The 14,444-nt window shown below is 40.7% G+C and overlaps 2 protein-coding genes across 3 annotated transcripts in view; one reads left to right on the top strand and one right to left on the bottom strand.

Moving 5' to 3' along the window:
- Positions 1-701: 701 nt before the first annotated feature.
- LOC110040789 (serine dehydratase-like) lies at positions 702-12,612 on the top strand. Of its 2 annotated transcripts, none has more exons than XM_089278888.1 (8): positions 702-921; positions 3,385-3,424; positions 3,500-3,639; positions 3,997-4,045; positions 4,744-4,783; positions 5,528-5,755; positions 8,096-8,220; positions 12,145-12,612. In XM_089278888.1, the coding sequence occupies exons 1-8, from the start codon at positions 778-780 to the stop codon at positions 12,273-12,275; spliced, it is 897 nt and encodes a 298-aa protein (XP_089135014.1). In that variant the 5' UTR covers positions 702-777; the 3' UTR covers positions 12,276-12,612. The 2 variants fall into 2 exon arrangements, with proteins under 2 accessions (XP_089135014.1, XP_089135013.1); XM_089278887.1 differs by lacking the exon at positions 12,145-12,612 and adding an exon at positions 9,040-9,843 and having other exon boundaries at positions 705-921.
- The window catches only part of LOC110040802 (uncharacterized), a 5,590-nt gene continuing 2,151 nt past the window's right edge, over positions 11,006-14,444 (bottom strand). The window contains exons 2-6 of the mRNA XM_089278889.1: positions 14,359-14,397; positions 13,295-13,416; positions 12,228-12,580; positions 11,924-11,986; positions 11,006-11,235 (exon numbers count right to left, since the gene is read on the bottom strand). Coding sequence (XP_089135015.1) covers positions 11,229-11,235; positions 11,924-11,986; positions 12,228-12,580; positions 13,295-13,416; positions 14,359-14,397 — 584 coding nt within the window. The 3' untranslated portion in view covers positions 11,006-11,228. The remainder of the gene's footprint in view (positions 11,236-11,923; positions 11,987-12,227; positions 12,581-13,294; positions 13,417-14,358; positions 14,398-14,444) is intronic.

The raw sequence follows: 14,444 nt of genomic DNA, 5'->3' as shown, positions 1-14,444 counted from the left end.
TTTGAACAATTTCTTTTTCACTTTTGAAAAACCTTTTTTGCATTCCGGAGCAAGGCTGGGCTGAGAAAAGATTTCAACCCTCCTAACTGTTTAGCTTGTGATTTTCTAAAATACTAGATCCAGGAACATGCAGTAAGAACCATGCCAAGAAGTTATATTGTTTCTACATCGTGGCACTGCACAGGGACTGAAGGAAATGTTCGTTGTTTTCAGGAACCCATTTTATAAAATGTCTCAGTCTAACCCGCGATTACGCGTTCTTTTTCTCTCGGCTTACAGACAAATTAAAAAAAAAAAAAAAAAAGAACGACCCCCCGAAAGTAACTAGCCCCCAAGGCTGCTAATTCCGAATTAACGCGGGTCGGATTTTTACGATCACATATGCAATTTGTACCGTGGTAAATCCTGCATAAGTGTCCCCTTCCATAAGCCCCTCCCAAGAGGCCATGATCCTTTGGGGGTGCATTCTGATGTGACAAGAGCAGACGGGAGGGGACGGGTTACAAGTGAAACGACTGAATTGGGTGACTAAAGGCCCCTGACCGTCCTTAGCACTTGTTAGAGAACCTTTTTCAAGGTATGGCAGTAACAATGAATGCAAAATATTATGTTAAAGTTTATATTAAAAGTTGTTGAACATAATTTATGACTGAACCTTTTTTTCCACCACTGCACCCCCAGTCCCACCCAGGGACTATGTCACGCCCTGTCACGCCAGGTTTTGGCGCGCACAACACTCTGAAGTGCTTATGGTATAAACATTGCTCGGATAAAATCATGGAACCACTTCACATCACTACACCATTAATCGAGAGTCACGCTCTAAGCAAATTGACGGGATTTCCTGTTTACTTGAAACTGGAGAACGTTCAGCCCGTGGGTTCATTCAAGATTCGAGGAGTTGGTAATTTGTGCCAAAAGGTTTGAAACCATTCATGTTACATACAAGCTTCCAAGAACTTCTTTCTTTTCTGCATAATTGTAAACGGGTCCGTCCTGTTTTAATGATTTGAAAGTCCGTCTATGTACCAAACAATTGTTTATTTCGATATTTTAACTGCAATTGATGCGAATATCGTTTTCAGAATGGGAAGAGCAAAGATTACGACAGATGTTTGGGGTTTGCTAGAACCCTTGCGTCTGGGATACGTGTTGCTCCGTTGGCACGGTTTCTTAGCAGTCTAAGGCTGCTGTGAAAGAATTTCCGTAACTTTGTATTAGTCTTGTTAAAGTGAATGAATCAATCAATAGGTAAATTTTATTTCAGATCTGAGACTTTGTTGAATACAATAGAATTAATGATTTTAATTGTTGGAGAAGGTTTCCAACAATAGCAAGAAATCTTCAGCTATTATACCATACTGGCAGTATGAGGGGATTCCTCTTTCAAGCCCACTTGATTAAACCAGCCATTTTTTCTTTGCTATAAATGCTTCAAAATATTCAGTTTTTCAAAAGGCAGCAGGCTCAACAGAGCAATGTGGCAAGTAACTATGAAATCTTGACAAGTTCATCGCTGACTTTTCAGGTCCTATGCACAAAATTAAAGCCAGCGGCAGAATGGTTTCACTGACAAATAAAGTTGGTGGCAAAATTGCATGTTCTGGATAACATGATCTGGCTTCTAAAGCCCAACCCCATTCTTAGGGCTTTTCCCTTACTTTGAGGGAAAAGTCTTTAGAACAAGGTTGGGTTTTTGGCCAGGGCTCCTGGCATTGTGTCCATGAATAAAACACTCTTCTCACACAGTACCTTTCTTTCGCAGTGGAGTACCCCATATAGGCACTTTACACAGATGGGTTTCTCAAAAGGGTACACATCTTCCCACTCTTTCTGTCTGGAGGAGGGGTACTATATCTTCCTGTTAAGAATCTCTGATTATAATGGGTGTCTGGAAAACCCGAATAGCGAATAGCAAATAGTCGCGAATAGTCCCGAATAGTGCGAATAGTCTCGAATAGTGCAAATAGTAGCGAACAGTCACGAAAAGTGGCGAATATTGAGGGATAGTCGTCCATAGTTACCACTTTAGATTTAATATCCAGCGTTAATTAATTATCCAAATAAGCAACAGAATTTCAGTGAATTTATTACCTTTTTTTCTCCAGACTCAGGCTAGTAGGCTGTCCGTTGCTGACATTAAGAAAACAGAAAACACAAGGATAACCTAATAAAGATGTATTTACGCTTTTGCAGCGGTTAAAACAGAAGAAATTACCCCAGACACGTTAATAAAGGTTTTTGTTTGTTTGTTTATTTGTTTGTTTAGAAACTGTGACCTTTTGTCCTGATAAGCATCTGTGCTTTTAGCGGAAAAATCCCTTCCTAAGTTGCTACGAGGTTGACTGCGAGATACTGGGTACCCTATTTGTTACTATTTGCCACTATTTGCCACTATTCTCCACTATTCGCCACTATTCAAGACTGAAAGTGAAGTATGATCATCGCAGTAAATTTTCCAATTTAAGCAACTGGAAAGAAGAAGCCTGAAAAAAATCAGGGCTTCAACGGGATTCGAACCCGTGACCTCCGCGATACCGGTGCGATGCTCTACCAACTGAGCTATGAAGCCACACATTGGGAGCGAGGTCAATTAATTGAGTTCATATCTTCCCGTGAGTGAAATGATGTAAAGTATATATGAAATAATTCATATTTGAATTTCATTTCACTCACTCATATTTCATTTCACTCACCGGAAGATATGAACTCAATTAATTGACCTCGCTCCCAATGTGTGGCTTCATAGCTCAGTTGGTAGAGCATCGCACCGGTATCGCGGAGGTCACGGGTTCGAATCCCGTTGAAGCCCTGATTTTTTTTTCAGGCTTCTTCTTTCCAGTTGCTTAAATTGGAAAATTTACTGCGATGATCATACTTCACTTTCATCTACTACCACAGTTCAAATATGAATTATTTCATATATACTTTACATCATTTCACTCATGGGAAGATATGAACTCAATTAATTGACCTCGCTCCCAATGTGTGGCTTCATAGCTCAGTTGGTAGAGCATCGCACCGGTATCGCAGAGGTCACGGGTTCGAATCCCGTTGAAGCCCTGATTTTTTTCAGGCTTCTTCTTTCCAGTTGCTTAAATTGGAAAATTTACTGCGATGATCATACTTCACTTTCATCTACTACCGCAGTTCAAATATGAATTATTTCATATATACTTTACACTATTCAAGACTGTTCGCCACTATTCGCACTATTCGTACTATTCGCTATTCGCTATTCGGGACTATTTGCTGTTCGCTATTCACGACTATTCACTATTCGCTATTCAGGTTTTCCAGACACCCAATTATAAACAATCATAATCAATCAATATTGGTATATTTGATCCTTCTTTAACTTTTCTTTTCCTCTGGTTTTGCCAGGCGATGAAAAGAGGATGTGATCATATGGTTTGTTCATCAGGTATTATTAAAGTGAAATAATACCCTTGCCAAATTTGAATGAAGTAGTAATACTATCCTTGTGATAATGTAACAGGTGGTAATGCTGGGCTAGCAGCAGCATACTCAGCCAGGAAGCTCAACATCCCTTGTACTATAGTGGTACCAGGGACAACACCAATGTTTATTGTGGAAAGGCTCCGGGAAGAACGAGCAACAGTTGAAGTCTGTGGCAAAGTAAGTTGTATGTTCAAGTTTGCCTGACCACATTTAAAGTTTGAACATCAAGATTTACACCCTAGGCATGCTTGTGAGCAGGCCCCAAGATAACATTCCAAGGCAAATGATGAAATCCATTTCTCACTAAGGGCCAACCAGCTAGTATGAGGCAAACTGAGACACTAATGCTTCAGTCAAGACATTTTTTTTCATTTTTTCTTGTTTCTTTTTTAAGAGGGAAAGTAGAATATTGCCATCAAATGAAGAAGAGAATTTAACCAATGGCATTGTCTCTCAGTCATAATTTTTTCTAGCTATAGCCCTGTTTCCATTTATTTATAATTCTTGATTCAACATTGTTTATTGTCTGTACAGTCTTGGGATGATGCAGATGGAAGGACACGGTCACTTGCTGAACAGCCAGGTAAATTTATAGTTATTAATTAAAATCTGATCTCTCTTTACAATAAAAGGTGTTTTATGCATTAGTAGCGTAATTTGTAATATTATCATGGTTGGAACACTTACTACTTTTCAGATGTTCCATTTTGGCTACTCCTTAAGCCTTCATTGGTTCAAAATTGATAGCCTTTATAAATACAGTTTTAGGATTGTCCTTTTGACAAGCCGTGATTATGATATACCAGCCCAAAGGTCACTCTCACTAGCCCCCTAAATTCCATCTCTTACCAACAGTGATCATTCTGTGATTTGAATACTCAAAAATCTACCAGGTCAACTGCAAAATCCTCTAGTTGTAGGCTAACAGACACTACTTTCTTTGCGCACTGGCGACTGCCCCAAGGATTTATTTTTCTGATACATTTTTATATACCCAGAGAAAAATGGGCACTGTAATAGTAAAATGTCTTGTCATTCAGTTTTTGTTGTAGACCACATGTTATTGGTACTATGTGCTATTTGGTGTTACCCTGGACAAATAAAGATTGAATGACTGATTGATTCATTGATTGATTCATTGATCAATTGATTGATTGATTGATTGATTGATTGATTGATTGATTGATTGATTGATTGATTGATCGATTGATTGATTCATCGATATCACATAATGTGTTAGTTTACAGCAAAATGGTGATATTGTTGTTTTGGACCTTTCAGGCTATGCCTATATTCCACCATTTAATCACCCTGATATCTGGTATGTATTAATTATTGATTTTTATGGTGGACAACTGTGTGTTTATTATACCAAACAATATTGCTTTGCTGTTTAGCTACATTTATGTCATCAGAGATGGGGAGAAAGAACAAGCAGATTGACAGTATTAATTTTGAGAGAGGACAGCAGCTTAGTAATTTGTCCAGAAGCTTTTTTAAAGCTACTATCAGACTGTTAGCAGTCTCTCTTTTCCTCGAAAATCGGTGGGAGGAATGCAAAACAAGTGAGCATGCGAGTGTGGCTGTGCGGAGCTTGACATATGAGCGACGATGCCGCAAACTGTGAGGTAGTGTGCACATTGGAAGATGAGCAAAAAGAGAGACTGCAATGGTTCATCATACAACATTTTTCTGATGCTCTTTGACAGGTCGTGTCAATGACACCTCCACCCATTTTTGAATATGACACTCCAGTGTCTAATTTTGTCCCTCATCTTCTGCCACCTATGCTACTTGTAGCTCGCTGCTTCACATGTCAAGCTTGCACACTCTTCCACACAGATTTTCAACCAAAAGAGAGACTGCTTGCAGTCCAAGCTACTGTCAAAGTTACGTAATATTTGATTTGCTGACATTGATCTATTCTTTAATTTCTTATTTTGTGATTACTTTCGATTAGTTTCAATGGCAGTTCTCAGAATACTAAGCAAATCCAGCTGTTCCTCAACAAGGGGGTGTATTTGCAGGCTATAAAGAATAACATTCACGGGTCTTTTCATTGTAGGGAAGGTGTGGCTACTGTCATTCATGAATCAGCGAAACAGCTGCCAGAAAAGCCAGGCATGGTGGTGGTATCTGTTGGAGGAGGGGGCCTCCTGTCAGGAGTACTACAAGGCATGCATGATGTGGGATGGACTGATGTCCCCCTTGTTGCCATGGAAACCAAAGGAGCACATAGTTTTGATGCAGCCATCCAAGCTGGGGAGCTGGTTACGTTAGATGCCATAACCAGGTGGGTGTCTGAGAATGACAGTTATGGCATGAATAAGGTATAGCTTCAAAATACTGGCATGTTGGTTGGCTTTCAAAAAGAAAACTTAAGAAGAAAAATTTGTTAGGGCAACTGAATTGAATTTTTATCAAGCTAATAAAGGAGATAAAAGAGAATCATCTAAAGAGGACCCTACTCTTGCAGACTGTTATGTTGAAGTACATTGAGTTTAAGTGTGTTTTGTGTAACAGGCTCGGAGCGAAAGGCTAAGAGTATTTATGTGACTAGGAATGTTCAAGGCCCGGATACACGGTGCAGTGGCTAAGCTGCATGCTCATTCCGCCCTAAAATTATTACGCTTAATTAATGCTGCCGAAGTAGAATCTAATTCCACTTAGGTAAAACGTAAGTCTGCATACGAGCCAAGTGGCCCATCAGGCGGGCGCTTATCTCCGGTTTCTGTAGCATGAAGCAGCTAGGAGTATTTCTACTCCCCCTGGATGAGATGCTGGTCTATCGCAGGGTTACCCCCAGCATTAAATTCGCCGGTATTTATACACCTGGGTGGAGAGAGGCACTGTGTGTGTAAAGTGTCTTGCCCAAGAACACAACATAATGTCCCCGGCAGGGCTCGAACTCGAACCGCTCGATCCGGGAACGAGCGCGCTAACCACGAGGCCACTGCACCTCCCACACTCGTTGCACTTACGCGCTGCATGTTTCCTCTGTTGGCAACTTTGCCGCAGCGGCGTGCAGAATAGAACTTAAAATAAAATAAAAGGAAGAAAATTATTTGCTAAGGGTTACGGGGGTTTTCAATTGAGTGTCGTTAAACCAAAACCAAAGTAATCACGTACACTCTAATCAACAGAAAGGAAACAGACCATCTAATAAACCAATCAATACTCGAAGCAAATACATGTAGCTAACAAAAAGCGCGGGAAAAACGTGTGCGGCAGAGTCAAGAGAGTCGTGCTTGGTGTTAGTTTTACTTCTGATTGGATGAAAATGTGGCGCGAGTTTTTAAGCCAATCGTGTAGCGTAGTAATGAAAAACCAAGTACTTTCGACACTCGAGTAACTCACTCAAGTGGAAACCGCATCGTTTCTTTTTAAACTGACGTGTGAGGTACCAATTTGAAAATCAGACTTTTATTCGCGAGAAGGTTCAGAACCTTGAAAAAAAAAAAAAAACAGAACAGTCTAGTTACCGTAATGAAAAAAGTCACATCCATCCGATAGTAGCGCTAAAATTTCGCTGTTAACACTGTCGACACTGTACGTGAAAGTAACGAGTTCCCGAAAGGAGCAACTACCAACGTAGGTTGACGTGATACGAGAAACAATGAAAATAACACAAACAACTAGCTCTACCAAAGTGATCTAATATTTGTTTAGATTTAACGCTTAGTCCAAAGGTAGTATCATAACTCGGTTTTTGATGTAATGTAAATTATTTTCAACAAGATTTATCTTTTTTCATCTCTCCAGTTATTGTAAACATCTTTATTTATAGAGAGGGATCGGCTCACGTATGGTACACGATCTAACTATCCCTAAAGTATCGACCCTCGCCTAGTTGCGACGCTTCGAAAGTAGCGATAGAAAGAGGTTTCTAAAGCCGAAATATCATTGGAACCAGAAGCACATCACCTCGACGAGGTGATATGCTTCTGTTGGAGCTTAATGGTACGTGACGTATGGAATATTTTTGGTTGGATGTTGGATGTTGGATGTTTATAGTGGTCGCTGCACTTAGCTACAACTAGCTAGTGTTCAGGCATGCCACTTAACTGAAAGAAACAAATATTGCAAATAAACGTAACAGGCTTAAAAATCCCAACTAGCGGGAGGCAGACCAGTTGGCTATTTACACGCATGACTGAGGAGTTGAACTGGGGTCTACTAAGAAACAACTCCAGCTTAGTGGTCAGCTAAGTGGTAAGCTAACAACTCCACTAAGCTGGAGTTGCTTCATGGTAGACCCCAGTTCAACTCCTTTGATGTTTGCTTAATTAAAACCAATTAATGGTTAGAGGTCAGGAGGTTTCAACCAAGTGTTTTGAAAGAAATCTGGATTTTGGCTGGCATTGCTTTTCTACGCTCTGTGCGCCACCAACTCAGCCAATCTGATGCACAATCAGATTGCTCAGAATGCTCAGCCAATCGCGCCTTGGTCACATGCGTTTTCCCGCGCTTGGCGCCGGTCACGTGTATTTACTTCGAGTTTTCATTGGTTCCTTGTGTTGTTCATGATGGGTGTGATTGGCTGTTTGTCTATTTGCTCCGGTTTTGTGACGCTCAAGTAAAAACCGCTCTGTAAACTTGTTTCGGGCCCTTGTTTCTCTTTAATTATCCACAGCATAGCGACATGTCTTGGGGCGAGAACAGTGGCCGCGAAAGCACTAGAGTGGACTAAGAACCACAAGGTTATTAATCACGTGTGTAGCGACGAAGAAGCTGTATTAGCATGCGAAAGATTCGCTGGTAAGTGAAAGTTACTTCGTGTTTGACTCTAATCCTGATATAAATAGATTTTAGCTTCACTGCACGTCATAAACAAATGAATGATGAAATAAGTCCGAATGCTGAGAAGAAGTGCGTATGGACCGGACAAGCTATTTCACTGAATGAAAGTCACATCAAGGTTCAAACATAAAACTAAAATTTTAAATTTTACAAAGATGTTTCGACAGAAACTTCTGTCTTCTAAAGGCTAGCAGAAAAAGCGTTGCCTGAAACGGACTCGTGAGCGCTCCATCTTCGCGTTCTATACTGACAATTTTCGAACACTTGTGGATTCTCCTTTCCATCTTGGACCAGAACGTGTTTGCTATATATTAACGTGCGTTATTCATGATCAGTGGAAGTGGTCAAAACGATTGCAAATGCACATGTAGAGCTTGTTTGCTGTTGCCGCCTTAAGTTGCCGCCAAAAATTTTCTTCTAATAGTTCTCTCGTATTCGTGAAATCTTCGTCATCTATTTGAAAAATTACGCTCTTGAATGTTGAAAATGCATAGAGAATTTGTCCCATTATTGTTAGTTTTTCCCACGTAGTTTGGTTTTCGCTGTATTCCTGTAACGTTTCCTTATAAAGTTAAGACTCGAACATTTTGTTTCAAGCAACCTCGTTCCAGAGTCTCTGAGGACAGTAAGGATAGAGACTCTGGTAAAGAGACTGCGATTCAAAGTCGTGCAAAAAACATGTGCTAAAACCCGGATGTGGCGTTGCCCGCTGTGTGACTTGGGGCTCAAACGGCCAACTTCTGAAGTTAAATTCAATATTGATGGCTTTTCTTTCAGATGATCACCGTATGTTAGTTGAACCGGCCTGTGGCGCCGCCCTTGCGTGTGTGTACGAACGTCTTTTCAAAGCGTGGCAGGAACAGGGAAAGCTAGGGGAACTAAAATCCACTCTTGTTATTGTTTGCGGCGGGAATTTAGTGTCAATGAAGGCAATGAAAGAATGGAAGGATAAACTTGGGCTCAGTTAAGGTGGGGCCGGAAAACGTCATGTCATCGCCGGGTCGGAAAGTCAAGGAATGGTGTCTTTCTCTACAAGGGATCTTCGGAGATAATCGGAACTAAATCGGAAACCGTCGTGAGAACTCTAAAAATGCTTGAGCTCTTTTCCTATTCTACAAATTATTCCGCTGGTTTGCGTCCATCCTCGGAGACCTAGGGGCAGCTAGTCGGGTAAACTTTCGCCCGACAATATCGCGTCGTCTCGACTAGCTGCCCTTGGATCTCCGAGGATGGTTTTCGGCTCATTCTCCCAGGTTTAACCACAACAATATATAATAGATGATATTTCAATTATGGTGCTATTCGACTGCAAATATAGCTGTCATAACTCGGGAAGAATTCAATGTTGTAAAAAGGTATTTAATGGAACGTCAAGTCCTTCTTCATAATGTAATTCTAAGCATCGATCATTTTTAATAGTTTCAAGTCAACCGTGACGGTTTGACCGAAGGAAATCGTTAGTACTTTTTAAAAGGTAATAAAATGCATATAGTAAAACGGGCAACTTTTTTCACAATGAACACTTTAACTCTTACCTTGTTTGCGTAAAAGGCAAAACATTAAAAAAAACCGTTTTTACCACGTGGTGGGTTGTCGAACTTAAAGAACTGGAGGTCGCAGGTTTTAAGAAAAAGGTCATTTAGATGTGAAGTTTTAAGTGCACGTATATTGTAAGCTAGGAAGAGAAGTAAGTGGTTTTTGTTGTTGTCTGCTTTGCTGACCATAGGAGTTAATAACAACCGCGCCAACCGCTCCCTGATTAGGAGCTTAAGCAATGACGACGGCAACGTCAGGAACGACGCCTAACAAAAGATGGATTTATATTTTACCTTCGAATTTCGTAACTATCTGGATCTGGTCAGTAAGCCAATCGGTCCATCAACTTGCTTAAACTAAATATGTAATGCTAGCGCTCAATTCCGAAAAGGAATAAGAAAAATTTTCCGTCGACGTTCTCCAAAATACGCAAAACTTGCTCATTTCACGTTGTTGTTCTACAGAGAACGGCAAAGAAATCTACAAAGAGTTATATAAGTATGTTTGATGACGTTTTCGTTGCCGTTGCCGTCGTGGTTTTCTTAAGCTCCCTATTAAAGAGTTTAAGAAAACCACAACGGCAACGGCAACGGCAACGGCAACGTCGCTGAACTAAAGGTTTGAAGAGCAGAAAAATGGCTGTGCACGTACGTTATAATTCTTGGTACATTTCTTTGCCGTCCTCTGCAAAACAACAACGGGAAATGACCACATTCTTGGTTGTCAGGAGAATGTGAACCACGACAGCTAATTTTTCAACGTTTTATTTCAATTTTATCGCTGTGTCCCAGATTCAGTTTCGTGATAGTTTTGAGTGAAAAACAAAGTAAATGACTTCAAAGTATCGCGAGATTCGCAGGTAAAATCAGGAGCCATAATCGTGGACGGTCTCCGTCCCCCATTATTAATCGACGTTGTCTTCGACGTCGCCGTCTAGATTATTTAAACCTCCTTATGATTCTAATTCACACCTCGGTTTCAATTCGGAATCTGATTCGTTTAGGGGCTAAGGACTAACTTGATTGGTCAATCTAACCACTGTGATTCACTGTGAAATGTGAGCAAGATAATCGAATGATAGCCTTTCCTAGGCAAAGGAAGTGAAAATCCCTTCTGCAACTGCCTTCCGTTAATTTCTCCCACAATCTCAGAATTAACCTGGGAGGGGCTATTTACTATCCACTGGGAAACAATTAAAACCACCAAGTCAAAGGACAAAAAAGGTAAATTTATATCAAAAAGAAAAAGACTGGACAAAGACAGCTGACATAAATTTTATCAGAGACATTGAAAATTAAACTACTTATGACAAACGTGATTGACACGTAAGTTACAACGTGGAAAAAGCATGACTATAGATTTATCACTTCAGTCCTTGTGTATACAAGCGATATCTTTACAATCCTTTTCTATGGACCATGATAAGACGATTATTTCCTGCAAAGAAAGAAGAAATAATGTGAGTGTCGTTGCCGCCATCAGACCACCCGTAACCTAGACTCGGCATGTATATACAGCAGAAGCAAGGCATAGACAAAGAAGTTCCATTTCTTACTCTCATTCGCAGCCATTCACGCAATAGGGAAAAGCGTTGTGTAGCCTGCAGAAAAGGCGTAATTTTTTTGCGTATTTTAGGCGAACAGCTCTTCCCATCGCGCGCGACTCGCGCTTCGCGCTCGCCTCGCTTTCGCCTCTGTTCGCCTAAAATAACGCAAAAAAATTACGCCTGTTTTGCAGGTTAAGCGTTGCGTGACAACCCAAGGAAGAAGTAAGAAGAAGTAAGAAGTCTGACTGACCAAGTTACAAGAGCGAAAGAAAGTGACTTTTTTCTTATCGTTGTTTCTTTGAATAACGTTACAGGCTGTGTCATGTTTAAGATCATGACTGAAGCGCTCTGTTCATTGGCTCGTCGTGAAAACTCTGGTCACGCGCTATAACCAATCAAACCAAAGAAACTGTCTTCTCGACCAATGGGATATTAGAACAAAAACCGCGTGACGTCGTTTCCCGCGTTTAAATGTGATTACAGTCATGTGATTACCGTAGCTAAATTGGTTTACCAACGGTAGCATTAGAAATAGTTCATTGCTTAACGTTACAGAACGGCGAGGTCAGTTCAACTTACGAGAAAAGGCGATAAATTCCGTAAGAAGTAACAGCACCAGCGGCAACCATCACACAGGTTTTTCTGTAAAAATGAAAAAAATCCTTCTTCAATCAAACCATAGCCAATACTTGATACTAACAGTCCATGTAAAAGTGTTGTGAAGGCGGCCTAGTGGCAAGTCAACATACTAGCTGATAGTCCACTTAATAGTCCACTGATGGTCCACGTTTTCACACTAGAAACACACTTACCGTGCAAGACAAGCGATGGTTGGTTCAAGTATGAAAAAGGCTATCATAAGACTTTCTTCATGAAAACTCACCCCAAGGTGTCCTCGGGAAAAATCCTCTCTGCTAGTTCTTTGATGTGAATGAAGCTGTCAGCGGTATCAACAGTTGTCAAATCCGGGAACTGCTCAGCCACTGTAACTTCGCCTTCTTCCCTCTCGTCTGTCAAAGGTGTCTTTATGGCAACACGTGGTGCACACAACTCGGGTTTGGTTTGTTCAACTGCCGTGACCAGTATCTCTCCAATAGAACTATCGCTGTCGGAGAGTACAAGAGATTTGCAGGGAGTGATAGGGCAGGGCTCTTCTGCAGGGACATAACACTCTTCCTCGTCTTCATCATTTTCCGATTCAGTTTCCTTTTGTCTTTCCATTTGGTCATTTTCGTACTATGGATAATAAAATAGTCACAATATTATGCCATGGCGAGATTGTAATCCATAATATCTTGACCATGACTGACATCAGGAGAAAAAAACATTCTGAAAGTAGAAACCTCAGTCCTTAGGTGGACGTAAAAACAAATATATTTTGCTGTCGCTTTAGTTTTTGCTCTTACCAGCGGCGCTTCCATTCAACCAGAAATTCCGGAATTTTAGAAACGGAGGCAATGGCCTCGTTTGATATCTTAATATTCTAACATGGCTCCAAAGCTTTCAGGACATTACAAATTTTTTTAAAGTTTCTTTTGTCCCTCAATTCCTAAAAGAGACTTGGATGCAAAAAAACACCCCAAATATAGAAGTTTGTCCTGAAAGCCTCGCAGCCACGTTAGAATGTTGATATATCAAACGTGGGCTATTGACCATTTCCGAGTTGTCTTCTGCTTCGGTGTCAAAACGAGTCTCCGTGCGAAATCATGCATATGCAAATGAGTTCCGCCTGCAGGTTCATTTTCATGTAAATCAAACTCGTTTTCTTATGAAAGGTTTTGCGAGGGGACTTGCTTTGAAACCAGGAGCCATAATCCGATTATGGCTCCTGTTTGAAACGGAATTTGTGATCGAATGGAAAGCGCCCCAGAAGAAGTAGGACTGGAAACGACTTCTGTTTACTGATTGTTTTTTCATTTTGGACAATTTGTCGTGTGACCCCATACTGACCTGCTGTAAAAGAGATTCTTTGGATGGTATCAGAAAACACAGGAGCGGGATCACAGGTAGAACGATTAGAGTGCTGTACAATAACGGATAACCAATTTCGTAGGGCGCGTTCCTTTTCCAAACTGAAAAGAAAGGAAATATTTGCAACAGCCGTTTCTTAGCGCATAAACATGGTAAAAAAAAATAGATAGAAAATACATAATGAAACAAGACATTCAAGTATCCGGGGAGTGCCCCCTTAAATGAGCTATATAGGTATGGTATAGCCAAAGGGTATGGTTTTTTAGCCGTTTTAGTAGGATTTAGCGCATGAAGTTCAGCCATTGTCTTCTGAAATAGGGTATAGTTTGTGCACTCTGGCCTTGAATTAGGTATGTTTAGTATGAGTGTTTTTAGAAGTGTCAAGTCTGCAATAGGGCATCAAAATGTTGATCGGTGTGAGATAGGGTAATTGTTTCAAGAAGCTCAACGCACACCTCCATTCAGTTTTTCTGTGAGTACCCCACCCGGGCCCCGGGACAAGGAAGGAGCGCGATACAACCTTAAAGGCTCCCAGGGCACCGTTTTAAGAGGTCTGGATGTTTTAACTTATGGGAGCCGCCCAGGGGTTTGGGGTGACAAGGGAAAATGATCATCTATTTCAAGGGAACAAGGGATATTTTTAGATTAATTTGAGGGAACAAGGGATGTCTCTACTAATAAAGGGAACCTTGACAAAGAAATTTTAGGGAACAACAGAATTTGGTGAAAGGGAACAAGGGAGAAAAAAGAGAAATTTCAAGGGATCAAGAGAACGTGCTAGAATTAATTGCCGCATCAAAATTTTAACTGTCAGTTGAGAAGTAACGCGTGTCTTTGCTTATATCTAGGTTCTGAGATCTGCAAAATTTACTGATAGCCGAGAAATGGGATGAAATTTTAATTTATAGCTGAGAATAATCGCCGAAAAATTCAACTGATAATGATTGAGATTTCAGCAACCCCATCCAGGCTTGTTGTCCAATCAAGCAAGTGCACAGAGGCCCGAATCTTTTTTCCATACGTCAGCGCCTAGACAAACCTACCTTCAGAGATCCAGTGAAGCTGTGCAGCAAGATTAAACCCTGCAAAGGTCGGAAAAGATTACACATATAATGACTGTTAATTTAAT

The sequence above is a fragment of the Orbicella faveolata genome, unplaced genomic scaffold (assembly GCF_042242905.1).
Source record: "Orbicella faveolata isolate gen_17 unplaced genomic scaffold, um_ofav_v1 contig_47, whole genome shotgun sequence".
Classification (NCBI taxonomy): Eukaryota; Metazoa; Cnidaria; class Anthozoa; order Scleractinia; family Merulinidae; genus Orbicella; species Orbicella faveolata.
The sequence above is the reverse complement of the archived record's forward strand: the minus strand, read 5'-3'. Positions and strand labels throughout refer to the sequence as shown.